This window comes from Myotis yumanensis, unplaced genomic scaffold (genome assembly GCF_028538775.1).
Source record: "Myotis yumanensis isolate MYYU_CA2020_CCGP unplaced genomic scaffold, mMyoYum1.0.hap1 SCAF_16, whole genome shotgun sequence".
Taxonomy (NCBI): domain Eukaryota; kingdom Metazoa; phylum Chordata; class Mammalia; order Chiroptera; family Vespertilionidae; genus Myotis; species Myotis yumanensis.
The window spans coordinates 33,498,714-33,516,998 of record NW_027223767.1 but is presented as its reverse complement, the minus strand read 5'-3'; the positions used below and the strand labels follow the sequence as shown (position 1 = coordinate 33,516,998).

General features: G+C 40.6%; 1 protein-coding gene and 2 non-coding genes across 9 annotated transcripts in view; 2 read left to right on the top strand and 1 right to left on the bottom strand.

Moving 5' to 3' along the window:
* The first annotated feature begins 1,853 nt into the window (after positions 1–1,853).
* On the top strand, positions 1,854–1,960 carry LOC138995297 (U6 spliceosomal RNA). Its single transcript, XR_011468606.1, has one exon. It is a non-coding gene; the product is annotated as a U6 spliceosomal RNA (small nuclear RNA).
* An 843-nt stretch (positions 1,961–2,803) lies between these two features.
* CDC27 (cell division cycle 27) overlaps positions 2,804–18,285 on the top strand; it is a 50,119-nt gene continuing 34,637 nt past the window's right edge. For all 7 annotated transcript variants that reach the window (XM_070392916.1, XM_070392915.1, XM_070392913.1 and 4 more), the window contains exon 1: positions 2,804–2,960. Coding sequence is in view for 5 of the 7 variants with exons in the window: in XM_070392913.1 (XP_070249014.1) it covers positions 2,934–2,960 (27 nt within the window). In the remaining 2 variants the exon portion in view is untranslated. The remainder of the gene's footprint in view (positions 2,961–18,285) is intronic.
* LOC138995188 (U6 spliceosomal RNA) lies at positions 8,122–8,228 on the bottom strand. The gene has a single exon (XR_011468524.1). It is a non-coding gene; the product is annotated as a U6 spliceosomal RNA (small nuclear RNA).

Here is an 18,285-nt window from a genome sequence, read left to right as displayed (position 1 = left end):
CGATGAGAGAAAAACATCGATCAGCTGCCTCTTGCACACCTCCTACTGGGGATGTGCCCACAACCATGGTACATACCCTTGACCGGAATCGAACCTGGGACCTTTCAGTCTGCAGGCTGACGCTCTATCCACTGAGCCAAACCGGTTAGGGCAAATGCATCAAACTTTAAGAGTGATATCTCTTACACATTCCTTCCTTTCCATTTCCAAATCTTACCAGATTCTCTCTTCTCATACCTGGTAGGCTGTTCCCAAAGATGACTCAACAATGAAGCTCTCCCTTGGACAATGCCTTTTGCAGTGCCACTTTGCCACTCCTCCCATCAAGAGGTGCAGTCTATTGAATGCAGGCTGGCCCTGCGTCTTACTTTGACCAACAAGAAGTGATGGAGTTTGACTTACAGGCCCAGGCCTTAATGGGCCACACAGCTTCTGTTTTCACCTGGTTGGTTGACAGCCACCAAGTCAAGAAGCTAGAGCTAAACTAGTGACGGATGAGAGGCCAAGGATGAGATGTGGAGAAGAATTTAGGGGCTCAGCCAACAGCTGGCACCAAGTCCTCAAACATGTGAGTGAAGCTATCTGGATATTCTAAGCCCCAGTCAGGCCAATGATGGTAATATTCTATATCTGCAATATTCAATATGGGAACCACTCGCCACACATTTTTATTGAGTCCTTGGAATGTAACTGGGGCATTGGAAGAGCTTCATTTTTAATTTTACTTGATTTTTACTAAATTTTAAATAGCTAGTGACTACTGTACTGTATAGTATAGAACAGTGGTTCTCAACCTTGTGGCCCTTTAAATACAGTTCCTCATGTTGTGACCCAACCATAAAATTATTTTCGTTGCCACTTCATAACTGTAATGTTGCTACTGTTATGAATCGTCATGTAAATATCTGATATGCAGGATGGTCTTAGGCGACCCCTGTGAAAGGGTCATTCGACCGCCAAAGGGGTCGAGACCCACAGGTTGAGAACCGCTGGTATAGAAGATGATTTCAATTCTAATTCACCCAGCATAACCCTGCTAAAAATACAGGGCAGCAGAAAATCACCTTAGCACCTACCCTTTATGGGGCTACAACTACATAAACAGTGACTAGGGTGGGTGGTGGAGGATACAGCTCTGTCAGGTGGTCTATTTTAAAAAAGACCTCCTGCCCTAACCGGTTTGGCTCAGTGGATAGAGTGTCGGCCTGCAGACTGAAAGGTCCCATTCCGGTCAAGGGCATGTACCTTTGTTGTGGGCACATTCCAGTAGGAGGTGTTCAGGAGGCAGCTGATCGATGTTTCTCTCTATCCCTCTCCCTTCCTCTCTGTTAAAAAATCAATAAAATATATTTTAAAAATAAATAAATAAAAAATTAAAAAGACTTCCCTCAAACATTACCCAAAGGAAGGAAGGCAGTGACCATTCTAACTTGATTTCATTTGCATAAAACCTGAGAACCAGAAAGGGAAATTTCCAACCAGTGGAATACACTGTGAGTACCCCATCTAGTCTAGAGATATTCTAACTAGAAAAGTAACCAACAAAAACCATTTTTCCTCATCTACTGAAAAACAAAGTTTAATACTCCTCTGGTTCACACATTTTGGGGAGAAGTAAATTTGAGAGAGTCTACTATGTGAGTTAAATACAACCATATACATATGCATTTAATTCTCTTAATCATTTTTTCAGACCAAGGAAATAAAAATTCAGAGACACTATAACTTGCCTAAAGGACCCAAAATTAGTTAGTGCCAGAGATGACATTCAAAATGAAGCCTCTGGATTTCCAATTCCACACTCTTTCCCATACACCAGAATGCTTCCCCAATTAAGACAAAAAAAAAATTCTGTGCTCGCTTCTGCAGCACATGTACTAAAGTTGGAACGATACAGAGAAGATTAGCATGTCCCCTGCGCAAGGATGACACGCAAATTCGTGAAGCATTCCATATTTTTTAAGAAGAAAAAAAAATTTCTGCCTGCCTTCTGAGATTTTCCAAGATCTGGTCACCTAAGTAAATATTTCCAGTTAATGCTTTAACTCTTACCAGGCTGATCTCATTTCTGTTTCCCTTCATGCACATTCTCTTTTCTTCTAATTCTAACCATCCTTCCAAGCACAGTCTGTCTCCCTTTTTCCTTCCATGAAACATTTCTCATCTTAATCTCAGTTAATTTTCCTCTCTTCTGAATTCTTACATCATTTATAATGGGTCCCACATAATGCAGCGCTTTGTCACACTGGTCTTCCCTAAAAGAGACTGTAATCACTTTGAGAACAGGGCCATACTAAAACTTTGGAGGGTGGCAATCTTTCCAAATTTCCTATTTCCGTCTGAGCCATGAACGGGGACTTGAGGAATGAATGAATGAATGAATGACCTAATCTTGATTAATTAAAGTCAGCCCCAAACTCTCGAGTTTTACCCTTTGCTTAATCTATCAAGTACCAATTAATACAGAAAGGCTGCGGGGCGAACCGAGAAGGCAGCAAGGCCACGTAACGCTCCCCGCCCGCTCAGGCACCTCTCGCCCAGCCCGGTGATTGCCGTTTGGGCGTGGCCCAGCCTTGGGTGGCAGATTGGGCGTGGCGTGCGTGGGTAAAGGCGTGGCCGAGAGGAGGAACCTATGCGCTGGGTCAGACTCGGTAGTTTCCGGTGACCCTCGACAATTTCCGGCAACGGTCTCCTCCTCCGCCGATTCACCGCGGGCATTTCCGGCCTCTCTCGGGCTTTTTCGTCTGGTTCCCGCGCGGGTCTCTCCACTTCGGGTATTTCCGTGTCCCGCTCGGAGGTGCTCGGCAATCGCTCGGCCGCCCCCATCCCCCGGTAACGGTCGCTGGTGAGTTTAAATGAGCCGGGGCTGGCCGGGCCGGAGCCACTGCGGGGGGGGCCTGAGGCACTGCAGAAAGTGGGCCTGAGCCTCAAGGATGACGGTGCTGCAGGAACCCGTCCAGGTAATGATAACTCTTTTCTCTCAGGCTTGGCTCGCGGCCCCAGTCGGGAAGCCGCGTACGGCCACTCCGCGGCCTGGTGCGGCCTAGGCCGGGCTCTTCTCCCGCCTCCCCTTACGCCGGGTCCTGCCGGGCTTCTCGTCAGTTCAGAGGCCTTGCCCGCAACCGGAGCCGCGTTACCTCTCGGCCGGACGTTACTTCTCTCCCTGGTGTGAGCGGCGTTTGGCGACAATACCTCCCTTCTCCTCCGAGCCGACGTCCGGCTGCGAGCCCCTCCTGTCAGTGCAGGGGCCTGGCCGCGGCTCGGGGGAGACCTCGGGGCGTGGGGGCGAAAGCTGGCGCCAGGTGCTCTGTGACCTGAGGGGTGATTGGGACGCACATTGATCAGAGCGTGTAAGGTCTTCATCATGATGGGGGGGACAAGTTCGCGGGGGGTGAGGGTGGGTTTTATTCTTGTTTTCTGTGAGAAGGTAGAGGGAGGAGGGTAGGGTCGGTATTTTTAATACTAATTTCTATTTTGGTAGCAGACATACTAGCCCACATTGCTTTCCTCGCAGTGAATTTCCCCCACTGAACCGTGATCTCGGAAGAGAACTCCAAGGCCCAGGGCTGAGGTTCAAGCACCTGCACTAGGGGAGGGGGCGGGGGGCGGCAGATGTGAGTTTTTCCCGTGGCCTCTGATGGAGATCGGGATGTCTTCGTGTTTATAGGGCGTTCGGGAAATGAAAGGCAGGTAGATAATGGCATTCCCATCATTTCACACTCCTGGCCGCACCAGGGCATGCCGAGGGCAGGGAGGAAATCCTGTGGGACTTGGGTGTGCGAGGCTGGGCCACGGCATCCCCCTGCCACCCGGGGAAACCGAGTCCCCTGCCCCTTGGCGATGGGCCGGCCTGGGAGGCTCTCCGCCGACCACCTGATCTCGACCGGATCGGAAGCGTGGACCTCTGTCAACTGCTGTCTTTGAGTCGTGGACTGTGTTTATCTTGAAGTTCTAAAGCCAGCCGATTCTAGAAATTAATTCATATGACCCTTACTAGGCTTGTGCTAGCTAAAGAGTAAATATTTTAATACATCACGACTTTCATATTTCCTTGATTTTTTTTTTTTTTCCTTCAAAGGATAAAATATCCGTTTCTCCTAGTTGGCTTCTCCAGCTCTTTCCATATAGCAGCTATTACTGTTTGAATTAATCTAATGTGGGATTTTATTTTAGGAAGTTTCTCTGTTTATAAGTTGTGCCAGTGCTTCCAAAGTTTTTTTCTTTTGTTGTTGTTAGTCTTCACTGGAGGATATTTTTTCCATTGATTTTTAGAGAGAGTGGAAGGGAGGGGGAGGGACAGAGAGAGAGAAACATCCATGTGAGAGAGACAAATCAATGGGTTGTCTCCTGCAAGCGCCCTGGCTGGGACCGAGCCTGCCACCGAGGTACGTGCCCTTGACCAGAATTGAACCCAGGACCCTTCAGTCCCTGGGCTGAGGCTCTAACCATTGAGCACCTGGCTAGGGCTCACCCGAGTGAGTATATGTTTTTATTGATTTTTTATTTTTAGAGAGGAAGGGAGAGAGAGAAACATCAATTGGTTGCCTCCCATACACGCCCCCACTGGTGATTGAACTCGAAACCTGGGTACGTGTCCGGAGCAGGAATTGAACCGGAAATCTCTGGTGTATAGCATCAGTGATCCAACCAACTGAGCCACCTGGCCAGGGCCTAAAGCTATTTCTTAACATCCAAATTCCTCTTACTAGTAAAAAGTCCCATTTAAGATTTTGTTTTTGAGGCCTCACATGAAATTAGAAGTTGCTGTCTGTACCTTAAATGGATAAGTTGAGCACTCAAGTTGTTTAATTTGTTTCATATTCTTGTAATTTTGTCTTAAGAATTGATGCATTTTTCCTCCTCTGGCCCCAAAAGCCTTCTAAAATGATAAACTAGTTGTATTGCTAGCTTATAACCACTGTTTAATAATTTCAACTTGTATAAAAGCATGGTGAATAAAAGAAATATGTAGCTTTTTAGTAGATAGTACCTCTTGGGTTTCCTCAAAGTATTCGTGGCAGTAATACTCTTAGGGGTTTATTATTATTGTTGTTGTTAATCCTCACCTGAGGATATTTTTTCCATTGATTTTTATTTTATTTTATTTTTTTAAATATATTTTATTGATATTTTACAGAGAGGATGGGAGAGAGATAGACAGTTAGGAGCATTGATGAGAGAGAAACATCCATCAGCTGCCTCCTGCATACCTCCTACTGGGGATGTGCCCGCAACCAAGGTACATGCCCTTGACCGGAATCGAACCTGGGACCCTTCAGTCCGCAGGCCGACGCTCTATCCACTGAGCCAAACCGGTTAGGGCTTTTTTTTTTTAGAGAGAGAGTAGAAGGGAGGGGAGAGAGAGAGAAACAGCAATGGGTTACCTCCTGCTCTCCAACCTCCAGTGCACAGGACAACCAACTGAATCACACTGGCCAGGACTTTTTTCTTTAAAGTTTTAATGTGGATAGCCAGTTTGATAAACATATGAACCTAAATATAGCTCCTCCTCCAAATTATTTCTGATAGAAAAGTATTACTTGTCTTTGGGGTGCAAAAAACCAACTTTCCCTCTCTCTACCTTTCAAGTTCTTCTAGGTGAGCTAATAATCAAATTAACATGAGACATATTAACAAGAAAATGTCCAAAATTTATTGTGGGTATACATGGGGTGGTGCCGCAAGAATGGGACCCAGAGATGAATTGAACAATTGAGGTGTGTATGCCATTTTGATCAAAGGTGAAGGGGGCAGGGGTCTGGGATTTCAAAGGGAAAGTAGGCAATTCACAGGTAAGCAAGAAAGAGCAAACATGTGTGAAACAAATTTTTGCTGGGCCACCCAGAAACAATGGGACACAGAAGGAAGCTCAACAAACAGGCTTTGCTAGGTTTCTCACTTTCTGCCACATTTAGTTTATATTGTGATGATAAGGTGAAGCTCCCTTCCTTTTTCAATCTGAATTCCTTTAAATAGGTGAGGGAGGAGAGTCAAAGGTTCTAAGTCTTTTGTTTTTTAATAACCGGCTTAAAATCAGTATCACAAAAAAGTATATTTTGTGGTAGCAAAATTTTGGTCCTCAAGTCTTTACAAAAATCTCTCCTATTATGAGGCAGAAATTTTGTCTTTTTTTTTTTTTTTTTTTTTAAGGTGAAATGTAGTCAATTTTATTTTCCTTAAACCACAAAATAGTCTTTGGTTGTACAAACATCCCTAGTTACAGTCTTGCCAAGAGGTCCTGGCTGAGGAGGGAGCTGTTAGTCCGTGGCCAGAACTCCTGAGGGGTCTCTATAATGCTAACACCCAGGTTAAAGGACTTGGGACAAGGGTGGTGTTGGTGCTAGAAATTTTGTCTTTTTTTTTTTTTTAAATATGTTTTTATTGATTTTTTTGTTTGTTTTGTTAATCCTCACCCAAGGATATTTTTCTATTGATTTTTTAGAGAGAGTGGAAGGGAGAGGGAAGGACAGAGAGAAACATCGACGTGAGAGAAACATCGACGTGAGAGAAACACATCAATTGGTTGCCTCCTACAGGAGCCCGGGCGGGGAGGAGCTTGTAACCAAGGTACGTGCCCTTGACCAGAATCAAACCCGGGACCCCTTTGGTCTGCAAGTTAACACTACCCACTGAGCCAAACTGGCTAGGGCTGTCATTTTTTTTTTTTTTCCAAAGTTTTTTTTGTTTGTTTGTTTGTTTTAAATATATTTTATTGATTTTTTACAGAGAGCAAGGGATAGAGATAGAGAGTTAGAAACATCGATGAGAGAGAAACATCGACCAGCTGCCTCCTGCACATCTCCCACTGGGGATGTGCCCGCAACCCAGGTACATGCCCTTGACCGGAATCGAACCTGGGACCTCTCAGTCCGCAGGCCAACGCTCTATCCACTGAGCCAAACCGGTTTCGGCGGGCTGTCATTTTTTAATATAAATGTTTGGGAAAGACACAAGCCTAACTGACTTCAATTGGTGCTAATTTGGATGTTTATAAAATTCACCTGATGAAATTGATTTTAAAAAACACAAAGACATTTTAATAGATTTATCAGTTCACAGGAATGTTGGATGAAGTTGTAAAAAAGCCTTGTAAAAATCGCCTTACTAAGCAGTTTAGTAAGTGGGTACTATATAGCTAATATCGTTTTAGAGGTCATTATATAGTGAAGGAGTGCTTTTGGCTTGGGATAAGATGTACAGGGACAGCAACTAACATGGATTCAGAGTACTATATTTCAAATAACATTGAAGGTGGTGTATTCAGGAAAATTGTGTTAGATGACACCATCCCTCCCCCAAAGGCTTGATTAATGTCAATAATATATGTGAATAGTTTTGGTTAAATTATTCTATTCAATGAGAATAGAAAAAAAAGTGAAATTTCTAAATACATTTTGTGATTTTAAAAGTATATATTTGTATCTAAATTGATAAATCAATAGGCATTGGACTATTTGATCTTCATTCAAAAATTTTATATTTAGGTTAGCTGAAACACATTTGTTATGGATTTTTCTTTTGGAAAGTAGATTACCTTATATTTAGGTATGTTGATGTAAGAAACATCTAAACCTGTAGAGAATTTTTATGAGTTTGAGCCAAACTGACGATAATTGCCTGAAAGCAAAATCTCAACAGATTGAGAAAATGTTCCTGAGAATGGCAGTTCTACAGCTTATTTTATACTCTTAACATATCAAAGGAGGACCTGTAACATGGGTTACATGGAATTCATTGGTGATAGATGAAGAGGGCAGGAGGAAGTAAAGCAGGGAAATCTTTGAAATTGAGTAAAGTGAAAAACAGTCACATACTTCTTTTACATTGGTGGGTATATAGGGTAAACAGAACGTTTATGGCACATAGAGATGGTATTTAGGGAACAAGATAAAAATAAAGGGGTTCAGTTGTTTCATGTTCTGGTGAGAGTTATAACCTGAGAAAAAAGGGGATTACTCTGACATTCCAAGGTTATGTTATCTTAGCTGCAAAAAAACCGATAGGCTAAATTAAGATAAAGATTGAGTTTTGTCTAGGATGTGACTACCCACCATGACTCAACTTTTAGTTAGGAATTATGTTCAGACCATCTTATGCGGTTACTTTCTTTTCTTTTTTTTTTTTAACATGGAACGCTTCACAAATTTGCATGTCATACTTGCCCAGGGGCCATGCTAATTTTCTCTGTATCCTTCCAATTTTAGTATATGTGCTGTCGAAGCAAGCACCTATGCAGTTACTTTCAATCTCTGAGTTTATAAGGCCCTCCATGTAGGCCTTCCCTGAGCTCGTCAGGTTTAGTATGTGGCCCCTTTTTCAGTCCCACGATACGATGCAGTGATGGCGAACCTATGGCACGCGTGTCAGAGGTGACACACGAACTCATTTTTTTGGTTGATTTTTCTTTGTTAAATGGCATTTAAATATATTAAAAAAAATCAAAAAATTTCTATATGTGACACGGCACCAGAGTTAAATTAGGGTTTTTCAAAATGCTGACACGCCAAGCTCAAAAGGGTCGCCATCACTGCAATATAGTATCCTGAAGATAGTGCTACATAGTACCTAGACTGAGAGATTAAGCTTTGGGGAATAGGGGTGGAGGGAGAAGTCACTGTAAATACATAATAATTTAATTCCTTTATGGACTAGTGTGCTGATATATCCCTTTTGTTTATGGTCTGGTAAGAGAGAATGAATTAGACAAATAGTCACAAATTAATAATTACCAACTGTCATAAGGACATTAAAAATACGATGTTAGGAGAGAAACCTAATAATAGCAGGGCCCTGGCCCAAGCTTAGGTGTCAGATTTGTAATTGGACCACCTAAAGAGGTAATGCAAAATGACAAAAAGTTAAGAAGCAGCTTCAATGAAAAATCAAATTGGAGAGAATGTTATGTACCTGCTATGTGCCAAGCACAGAAGAATATTAAAAAGCTCTAAAACCTTCTTACAAAGTGTCAGAAAAGACCTTATGGAACAAATAACATTGAAGTTGATATCTGAAGGCTGAGAAAGAAACAGTGATTTGAAGAGCATTAAGAGAAAACAGTATATGCAGAGTCCCTAAGACATAGCAGAACTTGGCATTGGAAGAACTGAAAGAAAGCCGATGTGGCTGAAGTTGCATAGTAATGGAAGGCCATTTTCATTGCAAGGATAATGGGAAATCATTGAAAGATTTTCAGCAAAGGGTTGATGTGATCTTATGTAGATGTTAAGATCTCTCTGGCTACTTTAAGACGTGTAATGGGAGGAGGGAGGCAAAAGTAAAAACAGTCTAAGGATGAAGGTAGCAGAGACTAAAATGGTAGCAGTGGAGTAGGAAAGAGGTAGATAAATTCAACAGATGTTTTGAAGTTAGAACTAATTAGATATAGATATTGATTGGATGGGAGCAGTAATGATGGCTGCCTGGATTTCATTTTGGTGGTGCCATTTATAAATGGAGAATCTTTTGTGGAAGAGGACAATTTAAAGGAGGACAATTAATAATTCTGTCTTGTACAAATTTAGTTGGAGACTTGTGAAATCAGCCAGTAGAAATGTGGAGATATAACTCTAATCTTTTGAAGGGTGGGAAGATAAAAATGCTTAGCAGGAACAATTGGATAATGTTGTAAGTCAGTATGTGTTTGGTTGTATAGATAATAATAAAGAAATTTGGAAAGAAATACTGCAGACCAGAAAAATGGGAAGCTTTCTTAAAGGAGTAAAACTTAAAGCTTTAGGAAGATGGGAAAGGTTTGAATTGGTAGAGAAGAGGAAGAACATTCTTGGCATGGAATGGCATGAGCAAAGGCCCAAAATTGAGAGTGGTATTTAGGAACAGGAGAACAGTATCATATAGCCTTGGCTAGAATGGAAATTGAGAGTAGCAAGAGATAAGGTTTTACTATCAAGGTTGAATCAGGTTATAGGGAACTTAAAATCTAGGCTGAGGAGTTTAGATTTAATGTATTGTAATAAATAGCCATTGAAGATTTTTGAACAGAAGAATCCTACATATTAAAGGCTAATATGGCCCTAACCAGTTTGGCTCAGTGGATAGAGCGTCAGCTTGCAGACTCAAAGGTCCCAGGTTCGATTCCGGTCAAGGGAATGTACCTTGGTTGCAGGCACATCCCCAGTAGGGAGTGTGCAGGAGGTAGCTGATCGATGTTTCTCTCTCATCGATGTTTCTAACTTTCTATCCCTCTCCCTTCCTCTCTGTAAAAAATCAATAAAATAAATTTTTTTTAAAAAAGGCTAATATGCAAATTGTCCCTTCCGGAGTTCGACCGCTCACTATGACATATGTTGACTACCAGGAGGTGGTGCGGAACGAAGGAAGGCCCCAGCTGGTAGCCAGCAGCCAGGGGAAGGAAGGCCACAGCCGGCAGCATGGGGGAAAAAAGGCCCTGGCCAGCAGCCATAAGGCCCCAATCGGCCCTGATCCCCAGCCAGGCCTAGTGGCCCTACCCATGCACGAATTTTGTGCACCGGGCCTCTAGTTCTGTAATGAAAGCACTGCTTTGGGAAGATCAATCTGGTAAGCTTGGGAAGGAGTGATAAGACAAGAGTTAGGAAGACATATAGGCTAGTAGAAATATTCAGTTACATGGTAATATAATAGTACACGAGGGTTTCTCAATCTTAGCACTATTGATGTTTGAGCCAAGCTAATTCTTTATTGTGGGGGACATTATCCTGTGTATTGTAATGTTTTCCAGCATCCCTGGCCTGCCTCTATTCACTAGATGCTTCCTCCATCTGTGACAACCAAAAATGCCCCCTCTCCCCCCACATTGCTATATGTCCCTTGAGGGACAAAATTGCCCAGAATAATAACCACTGATGTAGATCTACTAATAAACTAAGGTAGAGTTGCAAAAATTAGATTGTAATGTATAATAGGAAAATCACAGTGATTTTTGTTCTTATACCTTCTTATATTCTCTGAAGCTTTTATTACCCATCTTGTATGATCTAGAAAAAGGCAGCTATTTTCTTTTTTGACAAGAACAAAATGAAACAATTTATGTAGTCACTTTTAAATCTGAATTAGTTGTATAGCTTACAGAGATTTGTTTATATTTTAAATAACAAGTCATGTTTAAGAGGAGCAAGCAAGGAAAGAACTTTGCTGTTTAACTTTTATGCTGTTGATTTATCTTTTAAATTAATGCAACCTAGAACTGACCTATTAATTTAATCAGGAGAATTTCTCTTTTAAATTTTTGGGGTGGGGGGGGGTCTTTTTGGGCTTCATAACTTTTAGCAGCATTTTATCCATGTGGCTTTAATTTGAGGTGATATACTGACTGATATTCTTTTAGGGGCAGATCCACACCAGTTGGGCAGAAATAGATGAGTAACTAAGAGGCTAATCTTAGGCCTGCTACCAATTTGTAGTGTCTTAGAGAATAGTCCATTTCTCAAAAGACACCATCACTCAGAAACTGTGAGGTGCTTGAACAGAATGGTAATGGAAGCTGTATATGGGGTTCTCTTAAGTGGCAGGTTTTACTACTGGAATATATGGGAGCTTGAGTTGGCTATCTTCACTATCCCTTTCTGACCCTCTTAAGAATTGGTGATAAAGAAATATTGTTCTGAGCAAAGCTTGACTTTAAATCAGAAATGGATAGAACTCTTGAATATGTACTTTATTTCTCTCTTTCATTTCTTTAATTTTAAAATGAAAACAAGTTAAAGTTCTAGAACTTTATGGCCATAGTAAATATGTGTCAAATTTTCCAGGTGATCAGTAGTACTGAGATTACTGGTAAATCATTTGTGTCTTTTGTGTCACAAAATAATTGTGGCAAATATGCTGGGAAATGGTTATATAATAAAAAATATAAATTATATGTATTGAATTTATTTATATTAAGAGATGGAAAGTGTCTAATGTGTGCCAGTTAGTACTAGACTATACTAGGAACACTATGTATCATTTTATTTAACCCACACAAGTCCAAGAAATAGAGCTGCATTTTTCAGATGAGGAAATGAGGCTGAGAAAAGTTAAATAATTCCTCCAAAGTCACACTGCCAAAAGTACTGGCATACAACTTTAAACAAAAGTCTCCAACATAAAATCCTAGGTATATTCTTTCTACTTATCATGTTCTTTCATTTACAACAATATTTAATAAGTTCTTAAGAATTCCCCGTATTTTATAAAGGAGTAATTAGGTGGTGATTATTTGCATTAGAAAATAATTCTTCTGTGTGCCACAAAGTTTCTTCTAATAGAGATTGGATATACAAGAATACTAGAGTAACTTAAGGCTAAGACTAACATATAAGACATCAAAGATCATTTGTTTATTAATTCAGCATCCATTAGTTAAGCACCTGCTTTAAAAGTACATAGGAGTCCAACCAGTGTAGCTCAATGGCTGAGCATCAGACTATGAACCAGGAGGTCGCAGCTCGATTCCCGGTCAGGGCACATGCCGGGGTTGTGGGCTCCATCCCCTGTGTAGGGTGTGCAGGAGGCAGCCGATCAATGATTTTCTCTCACCATTGATGTTTCTGGCTCTCTCTCCCTCTCCCTTCCTCTCTAAAATTAAAAATAAAAAAGTACACAATAGATAATGGGATTATAATAGCAAGCACAAACAGATGTCCCTACTTTTCTAGAGTTTATATTATAGTGAGGAAGATATTATGTGGTACTCCTAAATAAATGTAAATTACAACAGTGAGAAATATTACAGAGAAAAGGTACTTGGTGCTATTAGAGAGTATAATACGGATGCCTAACCTCATCTGGGGGTCCCAAAAAAAGCCTTCCCAGAGAAAGAAGTCCAAAGAATGACTAGAATTTGCATGGTTTGGACTTTGGAGGAAAAGAGGAGCATGAAGGGTAAAGTGAATTGTGTGTTAAAGGACCTGGGGCAGGAGGGTAACATGACAGGTTGAGGAGCTGAAAGAAGGTCATTGTACTAACATGGAGAGCATACGAAAACATGATACAAGATGATCTGTAGAGGGAAGCATGTTCTATTCTGCACTGCCTAGTTTGGCTTTAGTTTTTATTGTTAAGGACATTTAGAAGCCACTGAAGGATTTTAGCAAAGGGGTAATATGATCAGATCAGATTTGTGAAAAGCTCAGAGGGAGAGAATGGATCATAAGGTGAAAAGAATTCAAAGGCCAAGTAAAACACTTTAAAAATAATTCAGGGAGCCCTGGCTGGTAGCTCAGTTGGTTAGAGTGTCATCTGGTATACCAAAAGGTTGCGGGTTTGATTTCTGGTCAGGGCACATATCTAGGTTGTGGGTTTGATCACCAATGGGGCAAGTATGGGAGGCAACTGATTAATGTTTCTCTTTCACATTGCTGTTTTCTCTCTCTCTCTCTCTCTCTCTCTCTCTCTCTCCCTCTCTTCCTCTTTCTCTCCCCTCCCCCCTCTTAAAGAAGCCACACTGGCCAGGCTTTAAATATGTTTTTATTGATTTTTAGAGAGAGAGAGAGAGGAAGGGGGAGGAATAGAGAGATAGAAACATTGATGAAAGAAAAACGTCATCAATTGGCTGCCTCCCCCCACATCCCCCACTGGGGATCAAGCCTACAACTCAGGCATGTGACCTGACTGGGAATCGAATCGTGACCTCTTGGTTCCTGGGTCGATGCTCAACCACTGAGTCACACTGTCTGGGCTCCTTTTTTTTGTTTATTTGTTAATCCTCACCCAAGGATATTTTTTCTATTGATTTTTTTTTTTTTTAGAGAGAGCGTGGAAGGAAGCGAGTGGAGACAGAGAGAAACATCGATGTGAGGAAGGGACATCGATTGGTTGCCTCCTATACCCTCCCCAACTGGAATTCAACCTACAACCCTTCAATCTGTGGGCCAACATTCCAACCACTGAACCAAACTGGCTAGGGACGTAATTTCTTATTGTCAGTTGTGATCTGAAAATCCAAAAGGTTAAGGCTTTGTACAGTCCATCTACAGAACTTGATTTTCTCAAGTTGGCTAAGTTTTTACTGAAATCAGGATCATATAGCAAACAAAGTTGATACTCCAATTAATGTTTACTGAATGGAAGAATGATGTGTTTCAGAAGTGGTAGGCATATTAAGTAAGATGATAAGGCATATGATCTGAGTAATATGGAAGGAAGTATATGATACAATCTAGGCTGCTATTAACCAGAAAAATTTGGATATCTTCCACATATTTATAGATCACACCAAGATAGTTTATTACCCCCAAACCTGACCTATTCCAGCCCTTCTGTCAGACCAACCATATCTCCTTGCCAGATTCTTGCTTCCTTTGCTTTTTAATGTTTTGCTTATTGTGTCAAGAAAAACAGCTCTGGCCAGTTTTCTCAGTGGTTAGAGCATCAGCCCACGGACTGAAGGGTCACAGGTTTCATTCTGCCAGGCTCAATCCCCACCCTGGTCAGTGTGCGTGTGGGAGGCAACCAATCAATGCGTCTCTCACATCAATGTTTTCCTCTCTGCCTCTCCCCGTCCCTTCCACTCTCTCTAAAAATCAATGGAAAAATACCTTCAGGTGAGGATTTTTTTTTTTTTATTGCTAAAAGTATTACAAAGGGTATTGCATATATGTCCTTTTTTTTTTCCCCTGCCCTTGACAATCCCCTGGCCTCCCCTACCCCCCAGTGTCTTATGTCCATTGGTTATGCTTATATGCATGCATACAAGTCCTTCAGTTGATCTCTTACCCCCCTCCCTCCTGCCCCCCAAACCTCCCTGGCCTTCCCGCTGCAGTTTGACAATCTGTTTGAGGCAGCTCTGCCTCTGTATCTATTATTGTTTAAAAGTTTATAAAGGTCTCTATTATCCATGAATGAGTGAGATCATGTGGTATTTTTCCTTCATTGACTGGCTTATTTCACTTAGCATAATGCTCTCCAGTTGCATCCATGCCGTTGCAAATGGTAAGAGTTCCTTCTTTTTTACAGCAGCATAGTATTCCATCACGTAGATGTACCACAGTTTTCTAATCCATTCATCTACTGATGGGCACTTAGGCTGTTTAAGAAACAACTAGATGTTATTTTGTATTTTATATTGTCAGTATTAATATTCCCTTTTACTCACATTATTACAAGTTAATTATAATAGGAATGTCTTAGCTTGTGTTTTACATCCAGATTGTTTATAAAAATTTATAGGTCAGTAAATGAAAATGGATTCAGAGTTCCAAAACACTCATTCAACAAACATTTATTGAACATTTATTATGTTTAAGAGCAATTATCTAAGATAACTAGAGAGATAACTTGTTAACCAGGAACTATATATATAAAAACCTAAGCGACCAAACATCTGGTGCTATAACGCACACTGACTACTAGGGGACAGACGCTCAAAGCACAGGATCGGGCTCCCTCTTGTCTGGATCAGGCCTGTGGGGATCAGGCCAAAACTGGCTATCCAACACTCCCCAAAAGGTCCCAAATTTCGAGAGGGCGCAGACCAGGCCAAGGGACCCCACCAGTGCATGAATCCATGCACCGGGCCTGTAGTTCTATAGAAAAATCGAATCTGGTTTTTGTCTTCAAGAAACTGCAACCTAGTTAACCAAATAATATAACTAAATCTAATAAGCAACCTGATTTTTTTAAAAAGCATAAACAAACTGTCTAGAACCTCTTAGGGAGTAATCAGCATTGCATTGGATAGATCAGTGAGGGCTTCGCCAAAGGCAGAGGGATGTGTAAATTGAATTTTGAAGAAAGACTAATTAAGCTTTCAGGAGATAGAAGTTAAAGGACAGCCCAAACAGAGGCAACAGTGTTAGCAAAAACTCTGAAATATTAAAGTACAATCGATGTTTAGGGAGCTATAGAGGCATTTTGTTCTAAATCATAGGCAGCTTTGGTGAGATATGAAAACAGCTGAAAAATGAAGGCTAAAGTCAGATAGGATTTGAATAGTTTACTAAGGAGTTTGTGCTTTATTCTGTAGATATTTATTTTGTAAATTTTGTGGAGCTATCCAAGAGAAAGCATTAGAAAGTTTTGATCAAAGAGGAAGACATGATGATCATAATGAGGATGGCAGCAGCTAAAATTTATTGAGTTATTATTAGGTATGTGCTCAGAACTATTATGTACTTTATTGGAGTCTTATGTTTTGAACGAATAAACTAAGACTTACCAGACATGAAATTACTTGCCCAAGACATAGAACTAGTAAGTTGTGGAAAGTCGATTTGAACCAAACCTCTCACCTTGGTCTTCTGTTTAGCAGTGGTAATATTTACATTTGAGGAAGATAATTCAAGACAGGATGGATTGCATAACAGCTTGCAGGCAGGAAAACCACTTAGGAAACTTAAGAATTTAAAGGACAGAAGATTCTGTTATGAACTGGGACTATAAAAGAGGGAATAGATTCTAGGTATATTTCTTTAGGTACAATTCTGTAAATGATGGTGACTCACTAATCAGCACATTAAAAACCTTTTAAATCCATAATGTACCCAAATTGAATTATCAGTACATTCATTATTTCATGTGCACCATGCAAGGTCACAGGTGTGACCTTGAGCAGTTTGATTTTCAAATAAGGAACACCTCTCCCACTCTTAGCAGCAGCAATGATCCTCAAGATACTATAGTAATCTATACTGTGCAAAGAGAAAACATCTTTCTAAGTCAGTAACTTATCTTTTCCCCTTTCAAGTACAGTAGTTCCCTTCTACCCATGTTCTACTGTGGCCCAAAAACATTAAATAGAAAATTCTAGAAATAAACAACTCATAAGTTATTTTAACTACACACTATTCTGAGTAGCATGATGAAACCTCCCACATTCCTGCTCCATCCCACCCAGGATGTGAATTGTCCCTTTATATTGTATTCACCCTGTATACACTACTGCTCAATAGTCACTTCTTAGCCTTCTCATCATCAAATTGACTGTTAAGGTATTGCAGTGCTTGTGTTCAGGTAACCCTTATTTTACTTAATAAAGCTCTAAAGTGCAAGGCAATTCAGATAAGCCAAAGAGAAGCTAAGTGCTTCCTTTAAATGAAAAGGTGAATACAGAACAATAAGATATTTTGAAAGAGAAACCACTTTCACATAATTTTTAATTCAGTTTAGTATTACAATTGTTCTATTTTATTATTAGTTATTGTTGTTAGTCTCTTACTATGTCTTAATTTATAAATTAAGCTTTATCATAGGTATATATGTATAGCAAAAATATATATACTGTAGGTTTTGATACTATTTGCTGTTTCAAGCATCTGCTGGGAGGTCTTAGAACATATTTTCCATGGATAAGGGGGAACTTAATCTAACTGTAATTCCACAAATATTTATTGAGCACCTATTATATAATCAGGCTCTAATACTGTCTCCCATCAGCTAGATGAGTGATTTTTAATGAACCAGGATATCTGTGAACCCCTAACACTGTATACAGATTTTCTGTATATATGTGCATGTGCTTTTTTTTTAAAATATATTTTTTATTGATTTTTTTTACAGAGAGGAAGGGAGAGGGATAGAGAGCTAGAAACATCGATGAGAGAGAAACATCGATCAGCCGCCTCCTGCACACTCCCCACTGGGGATGTGCCCACAACCAAGGTACATGCCCTTGACCGGAATCGAACCTGGGACCCTTGAGTCCGCAGGCCGACGCTCTATCCACTGAGCCAAACCGGTCAGGCTGCATGTGCTTTTTTTTCTGAAGAGCCCTATTGCTTTCATAAGTTTTCAAAAGAGTATGCTATAAAAGGAGGGAGAACTACTTATTTAGAAATGGAGAAGAATGGTTCTGAACCCTGAATGCTTACCCGTAAAAAGGTTTAAAAAAAAAAGGCTATCTAAACTCAATCCCAACTTCCAGGGGTTGTGATTCAGTGGATTTGAGGTAGAGCACCATCAAGCAAGGGTTGATAGCCACTGATCTATGTAGGAATAACACTAAAATGTGCTTCATGAGAACAGAAACTATTTGTTAATTATTGTACTCCCAGAGTCTAGAAAGTGCTTGGCACATAGTGGGCACTCAGTAAATATTTATTGAATGAATGAGTACTGGAGCCTTCCAGTTCAGAAAAGTTAAAGAAAAGACACCCCAATCCCACCCAAGTGCTTTATCATTTCATTCATGGTAAGTCATGATGGAATCAGTAAAAACATTTCCTTGAGTGGCTGAGAACAGGGTAGCATTAAAGCTAATTTAATGGGGAAGTTTTTGTCGGAAGATAGCATATATTTGAATATCTCCCTTATGTGTATCATGAAAAATTGTTGAAAACCACTGCTTTAAGTTTAGAGCAATATAATTTA